The 20,782-nt window shown below is 38.3% G+C and overlaps 1 protein-coding gene across 1 annotated transcript; it reads left to right on the top strand.

The window, feature by feature from the left end:
- The first annotated feature begins 1,275 nt into the window (after positions 1 to 1,275).
- Positions 1,276 to 19,412, top strand: SMC2 (structural maintenance of chromosomes 2). Its single transcript, XM_054397631.1, has 24 exons — positions 1,276 to 1,443; positions 2,045 to 2,194; positions 2,745 to 2,867; positions 3,805 to 3,843; positions 4,025 to 4,135; positions 4,305 to 4,349; positions 4,821 to 5,051; positions 5,740 to 5,889; positions 6,532 to 6,762; positions 7,620 to 7,779; positions 8,269 to 8,386; positions 9,154 to 9,292; positions 9,534 to 9,653; positions 9,943 to 10,147; positions 10,682 to 10,817; positions 11,810 to 11,934; positions 12,888 to 13,081; positions 13,353 to 13,496; positions 13,766 to 13,960; positions 14,528 to 14,728; positions 15,677 to 15,793; positions 16,987 to 17,147; positions 17,969 to 18,116; positions 19,257 to 19,412. The coding sequence occupies exons 1-24, from the start codon at positions 1,276 to 1,278 to the stop codon at positions 19,410 to 19,412; spliced, it is 3,567 nt and encodes a 1,188-aa protein (XP_054253606.1).
- Positions 19,413 to 20,782: the final 1,370 nt, after the last annotated feature.

The raw sequence follows: 20,782 nt of genomic DNA on the forward strand, positions 1-20,782 counted from the left end.
TTTTACAGCCTGGCTTACGGCAGTGCCAAGGAAGAGCAAAAGCCTGCAGCTGACGTGGCGTTTCCACGCTGACCAGCGCAGCACTGGACAGCTACTGTTCTTCCAGCGCCAGGTGCTAACAGATTTTGAGTGAGTTGTTGTTACTCTGCTCGAACGGAAACACCTCTGCGAGTGACACCAAGATTGCTGAACAGGCACGGAGAGCTGTGGGGTGAGGCTGAGGTGCAGAACTACCCTTTCTTAATCTGAATGTCGTTTAAGGACGGGACATAGCCCCACACTAAAGCCCAAGCGCCTGCACCCACTCCCGCCTCTCCTTCACAGCTGTAGCTCCCTTCCCTCCTAGCAGCTAGTCCCGCCATGTTCTCCTCTCAGGGTCGGCGGCCGCATAGCCACAGCTTCCTTTCCCTCCTAGCAGCAGGTCCCTCCATGTTCTCCTCTCAGGGACGAGGGCTACATCTCCATTCCCTTCCGCTAGCGAGCCCACCCTGGCCCAAAGCCCCCGCACCTCCAAGTCCGGTGGAACCCGGATCAGAGCCAATCCCTCTGCTGTACCGCCAGGAAGGGAGGAGGCAGGCAATGCAAGCCAGCCCCCAACAGGCGCATAACTAACTGTAACGGTCGCTGACTCTCGGCGCCAAAATTCGATTGTTGCAGGCAGCGAGGAGCGGCGCTGGTGGTGAGATACTGAGACTTGGGGGGTGGCAGGACCGTGTGCGGGGCACGGCTGGTTCTGGAGGGGGTTCGCTTGGCTGGGACATTCGAGGGGCTGTGGGGAGTCTCGGCTCCGGGAACGTGGGGACGGGTGATGGTAGTAGGGGCAGGCATGCGCCGCCATCGGTGCCGGGGCTGTCTTGGGCTTCAGCCCTCCGGTGCGGTGAGGCTGAGCGGGTTCTTGTGCAGGCTGGAAAGGGAGGTTCGGTCTCGGCGAGATCCGAGCCTTCTCCTTTTCCTCGCTGACAGATGGACTAAATGGCCAGCTTTGTGAGCGACCAGGGTTAGTGCCATAATCTTCATAAAAATATCGTGAGGCACGCTGTGAAAGTCGTAGAAATGGAGGACGTTGAAGCGCGTTTCCGTTTAAGTGCATTAAGGGTTTACTGTAAAAGGCTCCTGTGCTCTTGATGCTCTTACGCGTTGAGCTGCTTGTTTGGCGTGCAGAATGACTTACTTGCTTCTTTTTTTTCCTTGAAGTAGGCAGCACTCTGGTACAGGTACCTTTCTCGGTACTCCTTGGATGAATACTTTCCCTGGTCTTGCAGAAACACAGCTCAAATGTACCTCAAGTCAATTGTTATTGAAGGTTTTAAGTCTTATGGTCAGAGGACGGAAGTTCGTGACTTTGATCCACTTTTCAATGCTATTACTGGCTTAAATGGTAGTGGCAAGTCCAATATCTTGGACTCCATCTGTTTCGTGTTGGGGATCACCAATCTGTCACAGGTAAAAAGGGGGGCATTTGCTAAAAGTCATTCTTCTGGTAACAGTGTTTCGTATTACGGTCTTGGAAAGCCTCCAATAGGAGACCTGAAATGCTGCTTTTATTAAAAAAAAAAAAAAAGTTTGTTTTATTTGGATTTTTCATTGAATAAACTGTAGTTTGTCATTCTTACAGTGACTGAATTACAGCTTCCTCGGTATACTATAGTTGTTCAAAATGATACAGCTTAGAACATTAGACATGTAGATAAATGCATCACTTTCTGAACTGCATTATTAATAGTAAATGCTTGTGACCGAGCTAGTAATCCAGAGGGGGGTGGGTTTTCTTAATGGGATTATTTATTTATTCGTTAGACCTCTTCAGTTTTTGTCACATACCTCATTCGGAAACAGTTGGTTCACAAAAAGCTCCAGTGTCACACTGCCTCTGATTTTGCAACAGCAGCACCTTACAGTTCCTGTATGCCAGTGTTTCACATAAACTCTTAAATCTACGGCAGCATCTGCATTTTTTAAACCAATCTGCAAAAGCTCCAGTAGCACACTGAAGCTCTGTTAGGCATTTCTTTCAAAAACAATGTTTTTCTGGTCTGGAATTCAGGTGCGTGCTTCCACCTTGTATGACCTAGTTTATAAGAATGGACAAGCTGGAATTACTAAAGCAACTGTGTCTATTACCTTTGATAATTCTGACAAGAAACGAAGTCCTCTGGGATTTGAAGATTGTAAGGAGATCACTGTCACTAGGCAGGTGAGTTTAGTCTCTGTATTGTCTGGAAGGCTATATACATTTTTACTATGCTCAACAGAGTGACTTTATAAGAAAAACAAAACAAAAAACCCTAAACCAACCAAGGCAATTTTTGAAGCCCTTCGGTTTTAGCAGTTGAGTCAGTGTTTCTGCAGTGTTGTTGGTAATACGAAGTATAGAAGTAGATCCACGGTTCTAGATTTAAAAAGAAAGGAATCACTTGTGAAATGAATATTGTATTGTTAGTGTTTTCTATAGACTTGCACAATGAAATGTTTATTAAGGAAGGTACACTTTTTTCTTGTGGCTTTTTCTTCCTTTTTTCTCAGTTTCCTCTTAATATTTGAACAGTGTTTTAGTTTAGTCCTTCTTAATTTTCAGTTATTTTAAATGTCCCTTCAACGAGATCTGTGTTGATCTGTATAGTATTGATATATATGTGCATGTAAAGACAGAACGTATGAGATTTGTTCATAGCTTTTGCATTCTTTGTTACGTTAGATAACATTTAAATGACTTAGAATTTCTTCTATTTCTGTTCTTTCTCTAGGTTGTTGTTGGAGGTAGAAATAAATATTTTATCAATGGTTTCAGTGCCACCAGCAATAGAGTGCAGGATCTCTTCTGTTCCATTGGACTCAATGTCAATAACCCTCACTTCCTCATTATGCAGGTGTTGTGTGTGTCTTTATAAAATCCAGAAAAAATAGAAGTTGCACTAAATTTAATTTCCTAATCAGAGAAAAGCAATGTCTTATCAAGTGAAAAATCAGTTATCTGTTAACTAGTTAAGATTCCCAGTACAGCATAGTTTGACCCAAAAATGTGTGTCCTGTAGCGAAAGGCTTCATATAGCCCTCATATAAAAACTTTTCCTGAAATACATTCTAGTTTTATTTTCCTTTGTGTTCTTTTAAGAGAGAGGTGTTGCTATTATTATTGTCCTGAAAAAAGACCAATGTTCTTTCCCGTTATATGTTACCCATTAGTATTTTGAATGAAATTGATTTACCTGTCTTCTTAAGTCATAATTAACAAGGGATGAGCTGACCAGTTGAAAGGACCCTTATCAACACCAACCTAGGCACTAGACAAATCCCAGAAATATTTGCAAGGAGTAATAAAACAGGGCAGGATATACTAATTCATATAGACCTGTTCCATCTTGCAGGAGGGACAGTGGGCCAAAAGGGTAGTTTTGCACCTATTCTGCTTCCTCCTAGGTTCATATGAGCTACATCTCTAAAAAGCCAGTTTATATTAAAAGCTTATTCAGCATCAGCAACTCAGTAAGTCTAGAACAAAATATGCATGTTAATTCTTTCAGATGTAACCAGGAATGTGAATGATGAGCCTTAAAATAATAAGACATAAGGCCCATTTCAAGCTTGCTGAAGAAATGACTTGAAGTTTAAAGAGTAAAACAATTGAGTAAACTAGATTTATTCATGTAGCAAAAAAGAAAATCATGTTTGATCTTTTAAGGTATAAAAATGAGCAGGGTTCTCTGGCTTTGGAGTTTTGTGGGGGTTTTTTGTTGTTTTGGTTGGAGTTGTTTTGGTTTTGCAATGCACACAAACACTATTCTTGTTTTATCTTCCTGTCACTAGGGACGAATTACCAAAATTCTCAGTATGAAGCCACCAGAGGTAAGAAAGTTTAGGGAGCTCTATCTGAAGTTTTACTGATTTGTTTTGAATTACAAAAATCAATATTTAGGGGGATGGGAGGAGGAATATATTGGAAGGAGGTGAAATGTTCAATTCTTTTCTGAGTTAAGGCTGTCTAGTGTAAGAAATATCAAATTTTTGTAATTTGCTTTAATTTTAGATTTTAGCTATGATTGAAGAAGCAGCTGGTACTAGGATGTATGAAAGCAAGAAAATAAGTGTACAGAAAGCCATAGAGAAGAAGGAAAACAAACTGAAAGAAATTCAAATGGTACTACATGTTGGGGAGTATACTTTATTTTATATTTCTAAACGATAACCAGTGCAGTGTGGGTTTTAACTTGTAGAATATTTAATTTCTGCACCTGGAACTATCTGTTCATGCTTAGACATGTAGGAGTTTTAAAATCGGGGTGTAAATGTTCTGTTTTGTGTTTCAGGTCTTAGATGAGGATATCAATCCAACTTTACAGAAACTGAAAGAGGTATGAAAAAAAATCAACCCCGAAGAGTGATAGTGTACTTGAAGAAATACTTGCAGCTGCCCTGAATGTGGTCACTAAACCAATAGCGTATTTGCAAGTTTTGCAGAATCTTTTAAAAGATTCTACAATTTTATCTTCTACCCAAATGCAGAAAATTGTGACACTGAGGACTTTCAGCAAAACCTAGAGGGGTGTGTGTAGAGAGAAGGAGAAAAACAAGATGAAAATATGTCTTAGTTATTAAACTTGCCAGGTCACATTTCTACTGCACAATCATACAAGTATTTTACTTTACAATTTTTCTTAAGCAGACTTGTAATGTGCAATACCAAATATATTACTTAATGTGGATAATTCTTTTATCTACAAAGAATGTTGCAAGTGCTTAGAGGTTTTTCCCTAACGTCCTACTTAATATTATTTTTCCATCAATATTTAGAGCTTCTTTATTTTTTTACTGGTGTCTTTTAGGAACGAGCATCCTATCTAGAATACCAAAAAGTAACACGAGCAATAGAACACTTAAAACGTTTCTGTGTGGCTTATAGTTTTGCTCAAGCTGAAAAGGCAAGAGAATCCTCCAGTGAAATGTTAAAGGAACTGCAGGCTAATGTGGGAAAGCTTTGTGAATCAAAGGCTGAAAATGAACATAAGATGAAACAACTTAATGAAGTGGCAGAGATGGAAAAGGAAAGGTGTAAGGTGAGAACAAATTTATACTTGTTGGAATATATGAGAAGGGAATTACTTTTACAGATAATGCTCCCTTGATTTTTCTTTTCTTCTTCTGGGAGGTTGATTAGATTATGCACTGCTCACTGTTCTTAGGAGTGTTAGGTGTGTTGTCTAAAAGACATCCATTTGATGTTTCCATTTGCCTGAAGTGCTTGATATCCAATCACTTGGAATAATTACTGAAACATAGAAACTGTTTGTCCCTGTCTCTTCACTCTGTGCATTCAATGCTAAATTATGACAGAGATTTTAGTTTTGGGTTTGTTTCTTTTCTTGTTTCTTTTCTTCATTTTTCCTGGTGTCCCAAAACTCCCAACAGGCAGCTGTTTCCCAAAAGTCAGTTCTGATTTCAGTTTTGTGGCCAATGAATTTGGTTAGGTACAGGATGGCTCATAGTGTCTTTATGTGAATAAATGGAGCTCTTGCACAGCGACAGTGCCTGATGATATGAGATGATTCAGGTCTTCAGTAGTTGCATCAGGTTAGTCTGGATTTCAAAGGGAGCAGGTGCTCTGACTTGACACGTTGGAGTCTAACTGCTTGCTTCATCTGATACTGCTGCTTCTTCATATCACCGTGAACTGAAGATGAAATACTACAATTCCTCTATCAGTTTCCTTAGGTTTATTTAAAATTCCTTTATTTCTTATTGTAGGAAGCTGCTGGTGTTCTCCATTCACTGGAACATGCTCTTTCAGAAATTAAAAGAGAAAATACCAGAGCACAAAGTACCCTGGATCTCAAGAAGCAAAACTTAAAAAATGAAAAGATTAAGTATGAAGAACTGGTAAAAAGTATGCAGAAGGTGAGACCTTTGTATATGATTTTCTTTAAATGCTGAATTAGTTAAGATTGAGGAGGACACCTGTTCTCTTACCTAGTGTGATAAGAAAAATAATGCTTAGCAAATAGTACATTGAGAAAGCAGAAACAAATGGTTAGGGCGTTGTTAGATTTACATGGCATAGGTAGTAGCTTGCCATTAAAAACAAAGTACAACTCTTCATGTTTGCCAACCTTCTATTAAGCTTCGGAGAGATCCCTGTAGCTTCAGAAATGTTAAGCTCTCTGGACATGTGGTATTCTTAAAATTAAAGGAGAAATTTCTGCGTTGCGTATGTGTGAAAGTTGATTTTAATTTTGTTTTTTATATATATATTTTTTTTTTTTTAAATCTGAGAGGACATCTGAAGAATACTTTTTAGATATTGGGAAGAAAGCTATTTCTCCTAGTTCTTGGGCAGTTGTCGTCTCCTGTATTGCGTGTTGCTGTAGATCTTCACACTTGAAAACATGCAAAAGACAAGTTGTAAGATTACCAAATCTAACTCAGGGGTTATAGAAATATAGCTGATGAAACTGTTCGTAGTTCCTCACTAAAGAATGTAAATTTAAAGAGAAACTGAGTTTCATTTGCTTTTCCTTTCGTTTTTTTTTTTTGCTGCAGGATTCTAAAGCATTGACATCAAAGGAGAATGAAGTAAAGAAGAGAGAGCAAGAGCTAAATGCTTTACAGGAAACAAGTGAAAAAGATACAGTTGCCTTGAATGCAGCGCAATACCATTTTAATGCTGTGTCTTCTGGCTTGTCTAGTGGCAATGGGGAAGATGCTACTCTGTCTGAACAGATGATGGCTTGTAAAACTGAAATCAGCAAAGCAGTGACAGAGGCTAAACAGGTAAGAGAATAAAAGCTCAGCTTGTCTCAGACCAGGCTTCCTGCTGCTTTTGAAAAACCTCTGAAGAACAAGTGACCTACCCTTGAAAGGTTAAGGAAAAGATATGCAGGGTATCTCTTGCCAGGTATTTAACAAGTTGGCATATGCATTAAGGTGCCTTTTTGATAAAATAGGCAATTGTAAAAAATAAACAAAATTCTTGCATAAACATAGATAAATAGGGAAAAGCTGTGACATTGCTGTGAGGAAGTATGGAAACTGGCGTTTGAGACACAAAGTAAGACTCACAGTGCTCATATGGTTGATGGTATTGGATAGGAAGAGGTTAAGACTGTTGTCAGTGATACACGCTCAACTACAGAGGTTTCTACAGTAAAACTTAATAGAGTCAAAATAAAGATTCCTGAGAGTTCTTAAGTTAAAGTCCTAGTCATGGGACTGAAACAGGTGGCACTTCTTTTGTCTTAAGATAGGAAACCTTTGCTGGGTTAGCTGTCACAATGGAATTTAAATTTTCAGAGTTCTAAGTGCATTTTGCTTGTCTCACTTAATGGAAAACTATCCTTTTCGGATAATAACAAGAGTAGCTGTGTCCCACATTATTTTGCCGTATTTGTTTTTGAGCTCTGTTCATGTGCTAATGAGTTGTTGTGTCCAAATCCATGATTTGGGTGCTTTTATTTCCAAATCACCAGTGGCCTTCCATTCAAAAGCCCAGGCTGCTTTTTAGCATTTCTGCAGCCAATGGGACCTTATAGAAATTGTATGATTACCTTGTTAGCTCAAGTGTTCTAAATATGCACCTGCAAGATTCTCTTTGAAAACCTTCTGGTTCCTTAGTTTTTTATTCTTTATAGGCCCAAATGAAGTTGGATTATGCACAAAAAGAATTAAAGACAAAACAAGCTGAAGTTAATAAGATGGATGCAGGCTACAAGAAAGACCAAGAGGCACTTGAAGCTGTCAGGAATACAAAAAATCAACTAGAGGATGCAATGAAGAAGCTGAACTATGAAGGTCTGTACAGACTTCTGGTGCACAATTCTGGGGGAATCAAAAATATATCTAGAAGCGTGGTAGGTTCCTTCCACAGGGAATAGTTTAAAATAATTTGATTTTGTGAGCTTGAGGCCAAATGTTTTAAATATTGATGGAAAAATTAAACTGTATTTGAAATTTAGATGAGAGAATGACCAAACTCCCTTATTTCTTCATGGTTTTCCCTACCTGGAACACTGAAAGTTCACTTCTCATTCCAGGTGACATCTATTGTAGAATAGAAATTGATATTCTGGAATGACATTCAAGAGAAGCACGTTAGACTTTAAACTTTCTTTGCTTGTTTGGTGTTGCAGTTGTAGACTTATAGTTCACAAACAAAGAATTTTAGGAAATTTCAATTAAGTATTCTTTATATGTCTGTAGACTAACAGTGTAGCGTTCCAGTTCTTAAGCTAATAGATTTCTGTGCTCTGGTTGACTTTCTCCTTGTACTCAACTCTTCAGAAGAGAAAGAAGCTGCCCTTTTAAAAGAAGAGAAGGCACTGACACATGACATCTGTCGGCTGAAGGGATTGCATGAAAGATTAGTGGCAAAGTTTCCTTCTCTACAGTTTAGATACAGGTAAGATCTTGGTGTGATCCTGAAATATTTGAAAGTGTTTTGGGAGGCATTTTATGCATGGCTTATGGGGCTTAACAGGATAATTCCATGAACTGGTTGCCTGTTGCTTTCTTTGTAGTGCTAGTGAATAATGCCTATCTTACTTGTGATGCAAGTTGGGGGGGATGGAAGGGAAGTCAGGAAATATTAATGGGCAACAAGGAAAGTGGTACAGTCACTCTTAAGTGACAGCCCTCTCAAAATCACTGGAATTTTAACTCATTTGCAAGTTTTTTGCAATGCTATTTGCAAGCCATAATGCCAGTAGCATAAAATTGTAGAATCCAAGGTCTAAACAGAATTGTTGCTTTTCAGAGTCCTGCCTAAGGGCTGAGTAGACTTGCTCTGTGGAGGTCAACATCGTATCTGTCTCCTCCATTCAAATATATGTATCTCCAGTTGCATTTCCTTTACATTATTACATAAACAAATAATTCTGAACATATTCATATAACTGTGCAATACTAGAGCCCCTAGTAAAAAGCAATTAAAAATTGCATGAACAAGTTTTAGACAAATAAGGGAGGACAATATTTTAGTGACTGTGTACCTTACTCTATTGGGAAGGCTCTTACCCTGAAGTATTTGATGTAACCATTGTCTGCGGTTTTACACAGAATTTAGAATTTCATATGCTGGTATAATAAGCATGAGTATGAGGTTTTAAATACAGATTTCTTTAAGATGTTTGAGAAAGAGAATCAAACGTGTGATTGTCATAATTTAAGCCATCCAGAGAAGAATTGGGATTCAAGACGTGTGAAAGGCCCAGTTTCAAATCTTATGGTTATGAAAGATGCATCCCAAGCAAAAGCCCTAGAAGTGGTGGCTGGAGGGAAACTCTTTAACATTGTTGTGGACACTGAGGTATGTTTATTACTTTAATACAGAACTCTGAATGTTGAGGTCTTGTGATTCAAGGTTAGCAAGCATGTGCATTGCTACTCAGTGCTGAAGAGGTGGCTTGTACCCTTGTTCATCTTAAATTGGGACAAGAGAGTTACACATAGCTGCTGGCCACAAGATATTCCTCCTGCAATCCCCTACTGCTATGCTTTGCCAAATGAGTTATGTACTCAGGTATGTTTTGTTACTTTTCTCATTTGAGGCTACTGGCAAACTGCTTTTACAAAGGGGTGAACTACATCGTCGATACACCATCATTCCGCTAAACAAGATTGCAGCTGTGTGTGTTGAACCAGCAAAAATCAATTTGGCCAAAGCCTTGGTATGTAAAGGAATGTAATATTTACACTATTTTGCTTGTGTGCCTTTCTCATTTTGTTTCCTTGGGCTTCTTATTGGTTTTATGCTAAGTTTCTATGGTATTTAAGGGTATCTTGGATTTATTTTTGTTTTCCTCTTGTATCCTTCCTGCTATACAATGTTTAAATGGATATTAATTATCCCACTTTTAAATTAAACTGTTTCAAAATGTAATAAAGCTTTTAGATAATGTTCTATATCATATTAAACTTGAATGAAAACAGACTAATTGCACTTCCTTTGCTTTCTAGGCTGTCCATGATAACTTGGATTTAGCTCTTTACCTAATTGAATATGAACCTGAACTACAGAAAGCGATGGAGTATGTATTTGGAGGAACACTGGTCTGTAATAGCATGGACACTGCCCAGAAAGTGACCTTTGACAAAAGGATAATGACAAGAACTGTTACAACTGATGGAGAACTGTTTGACCCCCAGGGCTCCCTGCGTGGAGGCAATTACTTTTTTTATTCATATAGTAGTACTTGTGTGGTTGTTGAATTGCTTACTGCTTTGCATGTTTTTTTATAAAAATGAACAGTCACCCTTTTATTTATCCTTATACTGGGGATAATATGATCAGTTTGGGCAAAGGTTTGAGCCTGAAATAAGACTGATTAAGAAAAAGTGAAAAGCAAACAATTTGCATAAAGTAATTTTGATTTTAAATTACTTAATTGGCTGTAAAATCCTCTGGAAGGACAAATGCTTTGAATTCGAGCACCTTTCAAGTAATTCATCATTTGAGGTAGTTTTGTAAGCTATGGAAAAGTAATTCCACAAGAAATGCAGATGTAGTATTTGAAGTCTGCAGAACTAAACTCTTAACAGATTAGCAGTCTTTCTCCTTTGAGATCTATAAATTTAGTCAAGCAGCCTTTCTGTTTTGTAATTAATAATGATGCAGACTGAAGTTTTTAATATCTCAAATTTGCTCTTTGCCAGTGCTGATTCTACTAGTCTTTAATTGACTTGGTTGTCTTCACAGGTGCGTTTTTGAATGCTCCATCAATCTTGTCTTCACTCAAAGAAATTAAAGATACTGCAATAGAACTCTCTGCAAAGGAACACAGACTTAAGGCTGTGGAGGAGGAGCTGGCATGTTTGAAGAAAGTTGGTGAAAAGTAAGTTTTGCCTTATAAAATGTCAGTTGGATTTCTTACATGACTAAGGAAATAAATAAAGAAGTATTTTTTGAGTGCATGGGGCCTATTGAGAATGTAATATACATGAAATTATTCCCTTCCTCCCTCTTGCCTCCAGATTTAAGGACAGCAATCAACAAGCAAAGTTAGTTTTTAGATAAAAAATGCAAGAAAAATTTCTTTTGGGTAACGAGTGGGGATGCAGAAAAAAGGCATACAGTGATGCCTATGTGAAAGCTTGAAGTTCTCCAAAGCTTCATGAAGTACACTGAAGAGTAGTTCTGCTTCAGCAATGTTCTGTAAAACCCATACTGAATTTCTGTTAGTGATAGCTTCTGTTCTCCCAAGAAAATGAAGAGACACAAAAGGGGACATAGCAGAGTGATACAGCTGTCAGGATTTAAACTGAATCATTTGAAGTATATTTGATTTTCAGTTACTTATTTACTAAACATGTTTTTAAAGGATGGAGTATGAAAATATTTAGTTCTGTAAAAAAGCCATGAGGTGGTGATATTATCTAATCAATCCAGCTGATAACTTATTTTTGAAACTGTTTTGAGTTGTGATACACTTCCAGAAGTATAACCAAAAGGAAGAAACAAGTTCTGCTTTGAGAACTTTCTTCTAGGGCTTCAATCTATCATCTGTCATGCTGCTGGTTGGAGAAGTGTGAGCTCTGAATCGTTGCCGTGTTTTACATTTACTTTGTTTGGGTTGATTGTATCTTACCTGGGCTACGTGGCCAGGAGTTACCTATATAATTTACATACCTACAAACTTTACTGTTGAAGAAGTAGTATCAGACTTTTATGCCTTTAAGCTGGTTTGTCCTGCAGTCATTGTGTCTCACAGTAGAACAGGAATGGGAGTATTTATCTCCTTATTTCTATCGCTGTTTACGTCACTTTTGAAGCTAAAATGCTGGGTAGCCTTTGTTACAGCAGTGTGTCTCATTACTGTCTTCAAAGGTACCGGCAACTGAAGCAGAAGTGGGAGATGAAGTCTGAGGAAGCAGAGCTGCTGGAAAAGAAGCTTCAGCTAAGTGCTTACCACAAGCAAGAGGAAGAGCTACTGGCACTGAAGAAAACAATTGGTGTGTTCTTAAAAATGTGTTCTTAATCTTTTAGTTGAAAGCTAATTGCTGAGAATGAGAGGAGTATTTGGCTGAGTAGGGGATCTTTGCTTAAGAGAAAAATATTTTTCATTTTGAAAATGGTAACTTTGGAACATGCAACAAATATAGAATGAAAATAGACTTGCAGGGAGGGAATTCACATAATGGTCATTTTCTTGTAATAAAGGTTGTATTTCTAAGTGGTTTATATACTGTATAATATAAGAAAAAAGGGCTTTGCCAAAAAGTTTTAAAATTATTTAATTCCATATTTGAATAATCTTTTTTAAATTAAATTTTTGTCTCTTTTTTTTTTTCCCAAGCCATCTGTTTATCTAGGTATTTCAGGTTATCAATATAAATAGTTTGCATCCCAAAGCACTGGAAAGAAGCAAAAATGTAAAAAGAAGCAAATGCAGGAATAAGTAAAAAAAAATGTAGAGATGAAAAAGATTGTCAGAGGTGATGCATCTGCAGGCTTAGTATTCTAGGGATGAAGTGATACCTTATTAGGTAGCCATCTGATTAATTACTTCTTGATCATGTAATTTGGCATATACTCTCTCCTGTCAAAAAGAGAAAAGGCTTGTTTTCACAGAATCACAGAATGCTAAGGTTCAGAACGGACCTCCAGTCCAACCTCCCTGCCAAAGCAGGATCACACAGGGCAGGCCACACAGGAATGCAGCCAGGCAGGCTTTGAAAGTCTTCAGAAAAAGACTCCTAATTGTCATTTTGGTGTCCTACCAGTAACTTGTAACAAGATCAGAGTGTTTTGGAGCAATCTTTGGAATAGCTGGCTTGGGTTATACTAGCAAGAGTACAATGATGTTTTCCTGTTAGAGGCAAAGATGGGTTTGTTTCAATTGGAGTAGAGGATGTAAATGTAAAGGTAACTGTGCCCAATCTCAGGATTGTATTTCTTGATTTAGTGGAGTGTGAAGAGACATTAAAGAGAACTGAAGAGACCCAACAGAAGGCAGAAGATAAATATAGGCTAATAGAGAAAAAAATTAAAGTCAGAGAAGCAGAGCGTGCACAACAACTGAAAAATGCCCAGCAGAAATTAGATGATGCCAAGAAAAAGGCAGACACTTCAAGCAAGCAAATGAAAGAAAAGCAGCAGGTAAAACTTAATCTTTGCCAGCTTTCTTCATGTTAAAAGCAGTTCCAGGAATCAAACATTGTGACTCTTGAAGTCTTAATATTGCCAGTTTTGGAACTTAGTGCATTACTCTGTAGTTAATAGAAATGCTGATGCTTTGCGTTTGTATGAGGTTGGCCTCTTGCAGAGGAGCAGGTACTGCTAATCTACAGCATTTACTGTGTCAAACTGAATCTTAATTCTTTCCCTTTAAGTATAACTAATAAATTAATACATAAAAACCTCTCTCTAGGAAGTTGAAGCTTTAGTTCTGGAACTTCAAGAGCTAAAACAAGAGCAGACCTCCTATCAGCAACAGATAGAGGCTGTAGATAAAGCAATCAAAAACTACGAGGAACAAGTTAATGCTTTGACAGCTGAGTTGTCTAAGACAAAGGTAAAAGTGAATACTGTTTCATTACCTGCTGTGATGTTTCTGAAGATAAGATCCTGTAAAGCTCAAATGTTAATGTGTGGTTTGTAGTTTGGATTTTCTTGCCAGCTCTCAGTAAGTAGTTATTTTCTGGCTTTATCATGTGATTTTGTTGGTGTGTTGTTTGGGTTTTTTGTTTGTTTGTTTGTTTTTTTAATTTCTTCCTTGCTGTGTCCTTCAAAAAACTGGCCTTTAAATGCATCTAAGAAATGGCTTTTTGGTTTGCTTTTCAGGAATCTCTGGAGAAATCAGAGAAAGAGGTGGCTAATCAAAAGGAAGTCGTTGAGTTACAGAATGAAGCTATTAAAGCCAAAGATGCAGAGACAGCAAAATACAGAGAACAAAATAATGAATTACAGCTTCGGGTTAAAGAATTAGAACACAACATCAGCAAACATCATCAAGACATTGATGATGCTGCTTCCAAGGTATTTCAGAACTGTGCTTTTCCTTGCATTTTGTGACCAGGAGTGGTTAATTCCTTTGCCCCATGCAAACAAAAGAGCGTTTTTTTTTTTCTTAATAAGCATGTCATATTTGCATCTCTTGATGTGAGAAGTTTTGTCCCAGGAGGAGGGGATTAAAGTTGTAAATTGTAGCAGCTAATTTGTACAGACTAATAGAGAGTAGATTTTAATGAGAAAGTGATCAAGGAAAGCGATCTCTCTGTGTGAGTGAATTAGGTAGCTAATTAAACAAACTAATACCAAGATTAGTGACAAGGACTTAGCCCAGAAAGAGAAAAAAAGGTGTTTCAAGTAAATGTGATGAACATGTGTGAAAGCCTCCCTAAAATCTTGGTTTCATCTACAGTCTTGGAAATCACATGAAGCATTGTAAAAATATGTACCTGTGCTGCATTGAGATAGAACAAATGTTATAACTTCAGGATGTTCTGGTTTTGTTTGTTTTTTAAAAAATTATTATTTTAATTCACATTTGAGAAAGAGAGGGAAAACCAAAAAAAAAATTAACATCTGTCTTCTTGTTTACAGATCAACAAAATGATGAAAGAGTACCCATGGATAGCTTCAGAGAAGCAGTTTTTTGGTCAGCCGGATACAGCCTATGATTTCAAAGCCAACAATCCTAAAGATGTAGCTGTAAAGCTGCAGAAGCTGCAGGAGAAGGAAGATGGGTTATCCAAGAGTGTGAACTTGAGAGCTGTGAATATGTTTTCTGAGACAGAGGAGAAAGTAAACATTCTGTATTTTAACCTAGAAAGATTGGGTAATTTGGGTATTGTGTGTAACGGAGCTCTGTATTTTTAAATGCTCTGAGCATGGCAGGAAGCCTTCTCTTAGCACTTCTTTACTAGCCCTACATTTTTATTCACTTGTGCACTAGGTTATACATAATGTCGACTTCAGCTCATATGAATCATTTCATTCCTCCCTAGCTCAGTCCATATGAAGTTGGCAGCAGCAGCATTAGGCAAGCAGAAAATATCCTAACTGTGAAATCCTGCACAGGGGATTTGTAAATGAATGCTTTGGGTGTGGTGGGTTGAACTTATCCCCCAAAATAAAATTGCCAGACCAGCTCGGTTGCAAGCAAATGAGGCTATATTTACAAGCACGCTACAATCTAGAAGTACGGAATGCAATGAATATGTACAAAATATACAATATTTACATATATTTACAATTTATAAACAACACAAGAACCCCCCTGGATAAAACCAGGGGCTTACCAACAGCTTCCCCCTCCCTGCTCCCTTCCCCCACCTTATACAAGGTAAAAGAGAGAGGCAGAAGACCAGAGCATAGTTTGTTAGTACTTAGCCACAACAAAGAAACACAATCAAGGTCAGCAACAGCTAAGCAAAAGCCAGCTAGTGTCCGCTAGAGTGAAGAAGTTGAAAGGAGCAAGAGTTAGTTTACATGACTAACTTTGTTAGTTATCAGACCAATGAGATTATTTAGACCATTATTCAGATCATTATTTTCCCTTTTACATCTAATGGTAACTTACTCACATTTTATCACTTTCTGTTCAAGATCTGTGCAAAAATTTTCTAGGCACAGCCTAAAACTGCCACATGTGATTTAGGATGTTCCATAGAAGGAACCAATAGTGGGAAACACTGTGATTAGCACATTTCATTGAAATCAATTGTGTTTTTTTTCTCTGCATGGCTCCAGTTCAATGACTTGATGAGGAGAAAAAGAATTGTAGAGAATGACAAGTTACAAATTCTTGCAACTATTAAACAGCTTGACCAGAAGAAAAGGGAAGCTTTACACATAGCTTGGAAAAAGGTATGAGACTTAAAATCCAATCTTCACATTTTAGCAAAGGATCAAGTTTGTCTTAATGAGTGTTTTATGTATTTCCATGGAAAAAAGCCAAAAACTAAAAGACATCTCTTTTCAGAGCTGATCTCCTGTGCCTTGTATTTAAATTACAAAACTTCATTTCTCCTGCTTCACATCACTTTTGAGAATTAAACATGAATTGTGTAAGAATATTAAAGATACACTTAAACCTGAAAAACTATTTTTACCACTCCTTTCTAGTGTCCACAGATTTCAGGAATGTTAAACTGGTGGCATGCTGAAATAATTTTCTCTCACATGAAGTTAGACAAAAAAGTCTTTTCGTTTGCTTAAACCAGTGTTTGACCAGGGTTAAAATCTTCAGGTTCTGTGCAGCCCCATATGGTGTGGGTGCTGTGGACTTGCCTGCTGCTGAGGGGCTAGGTGTACCAGCTATTGCTCTTTCAGGTTATTTCTGTTACTTAAACACTCTTCTGCCTTAGTATTTTAGTTCTCTTATATCAGGAATAATAACAAAAGTTAAAATGTTCCCTTTCTGCATGGAAAACACTTTCTTTTCTGCTGCACCATGAAAACTTTTACTACTTAGTCTCTAAAGTGGTGAAGCACTGGTTTTAATTGTTCCTGTCTACTCCTGTCTACTACTGTCTATAAAGTGGTACCTTCTCATTGCAAAATTTTTTTTTTTTTTGAAAAAACGAGTGATTTGTGTTTAGAAGCATCATGAGTGGTAGAAAAAGTGCATTGCTTAAAATTTTAAGCTACGTTTACAAAGTCTCATCCCCTCCAATACTTGGATATTGCTTAAATAATCCTGGGAAGAAAATGAGTGGTAGGGGTGCTGGTGTGTGCCTCTTACAAGGTGCTTATACCTATAATAGCATTTTTTTTTTTAATTGAGAGATATTGCAATTTACTAGTTAAATTTGAGGTAAACATTTCCCTGGCTGATAGCATAGTCTCCCAATATTTCTCTCATTTCATCCATCTGAAATGCTTAGTATAGTCTCTACTACTGGAGAGTATGGTGTTGCTTCTCTGTTCAGTACAGAGGGAGATAAAAGATTCCATATGCTAATATATTGTCACATATTCAAGACGAGGCCCTGGAAGTTTTGACCTGTTTGGCCTCGATTCAGAGCAGGTACCTGTATCTTCTATGGTCTGACTTGTAGGTGAATGAAGACTTTGGTTCCATCTTCTCAACACTTCTACCAGGAGCCAAAGCTATGCTAGTAGCTTCTGGACACAAGAATATCTTGGAAGGCTTGGAGTTCAAAGTTGCCTTGGGAAACATCTGGAAAGACAACTTAACAGAACTTAGTGGAGGACAAAGGTTGGTCATCTTTGCGGGTTTTTGTGGTTTCCATTGCAGTTATGTATATAATTGATATATCTTACTAATTATGGTTCAGAAAAGGAAAAACTTAGTATTTTATCTAGTCAAGTCAGGGACACTGTCTCCTTTCAACCTGACGTAATATGGAAAGCATCATTAATGCAGTTCAGCTCAGAGAGGAATCCAACGTAGAACCAGGCTTAGAACTCACCATTTTCACATACAAGATTTTTCTCCATGGAGAAGTGACAAAAAATAGGTGAGGAAGCTGCAGTTAATTCCAGGTACTATTGGTACTGATGGTACTATTGAACTGAATGTTTCAGCCTTTGAGTTGTCATCTCAAATCTCAAGACAAGATCTGTCCTAGCATCAAGTAATGTCATGACAAGGAGAGTTTTCCTCAGTGTTTACAGCTACTGTGTAGCGTGTGAGTTTCTTTGCAAGTTCTAAGGAAAAAAAATAACAGAGGGAGAAACAGGATTTAGGAAGAGGTGAGATGGGGACACAGCTTACTGAACTGCTTCAAGAACTGTACACTGAAAAACAGCACTGCAAAACTTAGAATTAAAATCAGGTAGAGCAACAAAATATCATCCCCCAACTAACCTGATCATCTGACAAGAGTAACGTCTGCTGTTTCTGGGAGAAGGCTTCAGATTAATTTTAAAATCAGAAGCTGTGGCAGAAGTTGTCATTCTCAGAACTCACAGCATGGCTTACCTTTTGATAGCATTTTATGAACAAACATATTTTTACATAAGCCAAAGCCTCTCAAACAACAGGGTAAATCATAACTTTCTTGTTCTCTGTATTAGATCACTGGTGGCCTTGTCCTTGATTTTAGCCACGCTGCTCCTCAAACCTGCCCCCATATACATCTTGGATGAAGTGGATGCAGCTCTTGATCTCTCTCATACCCAGAATATTGGGCACATGCTTAATTCACACTTTAAACATTCACAGGTATGATATTGAAACCTTTGTGATCACCTGCTTATGTACTTCATTATTTTCAAAGGCAGTCAGTCACTGGGGAGTCTCAGCTGTTCAAGTATTTTATTCCAAAGATGTATGGTGTATTTCTAAGTTGTTTTTCTGCTGGAAATTACACTGACAGGGCAACTGTGAAACTTTATAAGCATTGTATTGCAAAGTCAGCTCTTCTGTGGTGACTGAAAATTAGCTACTAATAGGGAAGAATATCTGCAGTGGAATGAATTTCAGGCATAACCCACATCTTGAAAATTTTTTTTTTTGGCTAGAATTTTGTTAATTTAAGCTTGAAAAATCACAGAATCCCAGAATGTTAGGTGCTAGAAGGGACCTCGAAAGATCATCTAGTCCAGCCCCCCTGCCAGAGCAGGATCATCTATACCAGATCATACAGGAACACATCTAGGCGGGTTTTGAATATCTCCAAAGAGGGAGACTCCACAACCCTCCTGGGCAGCCTGTTCCAGTGTTCTGTCAACCTCACAGTGAAAATTTTTTTTCCTCATGTTTACATGGAGCTTCCTCTGCCTCAACTTTCACCCCTTGCCCAAAAATATTTTAATTTTTACCCTGCTGAAATAACTCAGGCAGTAGTGGAAAAGATCTGTGGCCTGCATGTGTGTTAAAAAATCTATAGAACTGAAGAAATTGACTGCTATGAAGGAAAGGCAGTACCTGCCTGTGTCTGGTGGTAGAACATGACCTTTCCATATTAGGAGACAGGAGAGTAACATTTGATACCAGTATGGTAAAACAATTTGAGCAACACTTCTAGCCTGTGAAAAATCTTGCCTCCTTACAAAACTCCTGGGAAGGATTTTTCCAGTGACTGGTGAAGCATTAACAAGTGTGGCCTGTATCCCAGGCCAAGCTCTGGGAAGGGGTCAGAGCCATATGTCCTTAGCCGCAGAAAATGCCTGGCCTCTGGGTGCCCATGAACCTGCTTAGCATGTTCTTTGGCTTCTGTGCTTATAATATTTTTTGGTAGAATTGCCATCAAGCTAGTACCCAAATAAAGTAAAATTAATTCTTTTTAGAAGCCTTTTTCAGTGCTCTTTTAAAGTCTTTATTGGGTTGACAGCATTTACTTTGTCTTCTGTTTTCTTTTAGTTTATTGTGGTGTCCTTAAAGGATGGAATGTTTAACAATGCAAACGTCCTCTACACGACCAAGTTTGTGGATGGTGTCTCTACTGTTGAAAGACATGGTTTTTGGTCAAGAAAGAAACATACCTTCAGGAATAGCCAGAATATGGGAAAAGTATAAGAAAGGTCTTGCAGAATGGGGTAAAAACTTTACCGTAGCTTCATATGTAACAACTTAAGTGTTCCTTGTTGCCCAGTCTAGCCCAGAAGAAGCTTTTTAATGTTTGAATGAAATAAAAGGTTTAGGGATTTTTTTTTTAAAAAAGGAATCATTTTGTGTCTTAGTTACAATTCACATCATACCTCTTCTTAACTATAGGAAAAGTACCATATTGTTTTCAGAGTTATGATTGTTTCTAAGAAGCGCTGTTTTGTAACGTTCTGCACCTGAAATGCTTTTACACGATCTGTATGTGTGCTTTCATTCCTCCGTTTGTCACTGAGTAGTGCATACTCCAACTTCCTCAGCTTTGAGCATCCTGCTATATTGTTTATTCAATTCTATACTGTAAACATTACAGAGAGAAAGAAATTAAGTAATTATAGACATGGATGACACATAGACAACTGCTTGGTGGCAAGCTGTGGAAGGACAAAAGACACTACCTGCGGACTGTTGTGGTGGCTGCTTGGAAGACTACGTGGAGACTGCGTCACTGCCTGGAGGGACTGCCGCCTGCTCTGAAGAGCCATATCTGCCATACCTGTGTGCCTGCTGTGACCTGTGCCCTTCCAGCCGTGCCTGCTGTCCTGCCTGTCCATGAGCAGTCGGTGCCTGTGCCTTTCCTGTGTATCTGTGCCAGCTGTGACCCGAGCCTTTCTTGCGTGCCTGTGGTGCCTACCTGTCTATGAGGAGTTGGTGACCTGTGCCTTTCCTGCGTGCCTGCCTGTGATAGCTTTAAAGACTGTGTCTTTAATTTTTCTTTTCACAAAGTTCAAGCAGAGAAAGTGTAAATAAATCACTACTGAGTATAAGAAAGAATAAGAAAGAAAAAATAGATTATTCTAAATACTTTGATTGGAGAGAGAGAAATGTTTAAGAATCACTACTCAAAACAAGGTTGGGCTTCATTTTGCCTCCTAATCTGAGCAGAAATAAATCGTAGAAACAATTGCCCTACTTTGAGCACCAATATATTAATTGTTGCAGTGTGAGAACTGGAATCCCCTTCCCACACTGACAACAACCAGGCTAGCTCAGTCTGGAAGTAAATGAAGCTGTATTTACAGGCAAAACTACAATCTGTGATGAAATGCAATGAATATGTACAAATATACACTATTCACAACATCTACAAATATGTACAATCAACAGAAAAACACAACCCAGTCCCCCTGGCCCCAAGAAGGGGCTGTGCTTCTTCTCCAATGGACCTCCCCCACCCATAGCAGTCAAGAGAGAGAAGAGAGCGAAGAGGCAGAGAGAGGTTTGTTAAACTTAGGTTTGTCAAGGTCAGTATGCGTGTGCATGTTATCTTCAGCTAGAAGAAG

Source organism: Indicator indicator, chromosome Z (assembly GCF_027791375.1).
Source record: "Indicator indicator isolate 239-I01 chromosome Z, UM_Iind_1.1, whole genome shotgun sequence".
NCBI classification, from domain to species: domain Eukaryota; kingdom Metazoa; phylum Chordata; class Aves; order Piciformes; family Indicatoridae; genus Indicator; species Indicator indicator.

What these genes read in the sequence shown, in the direction of transcription:
- SMC2 (XM_054397631.1), top strand. Translation starts at nt 1,276, where the DNA reads ATGTACCTCAAGTCAATTGTTATTGAAGGTTTTAAGTCTTATGGTCAG. An exon ending in TGGTAAAAAGTATGCAGAAG is followed by an intron (nt 5,890 to 6,531) that starts GTGAGACCTTTG and finishes TTTTTGCTGCAG; the next exon opens with GATTCTAAAGCATTGACATC. An exon ending in CCAGGGCTCCCTGCGTGGAG is followed by an intron (nt 10,148 to 10,681) that starts GCAATTACTTTT and finishes TTGTCTTCACAG; the next exon opens with GTGCGTTTTTGAATGCTCCA.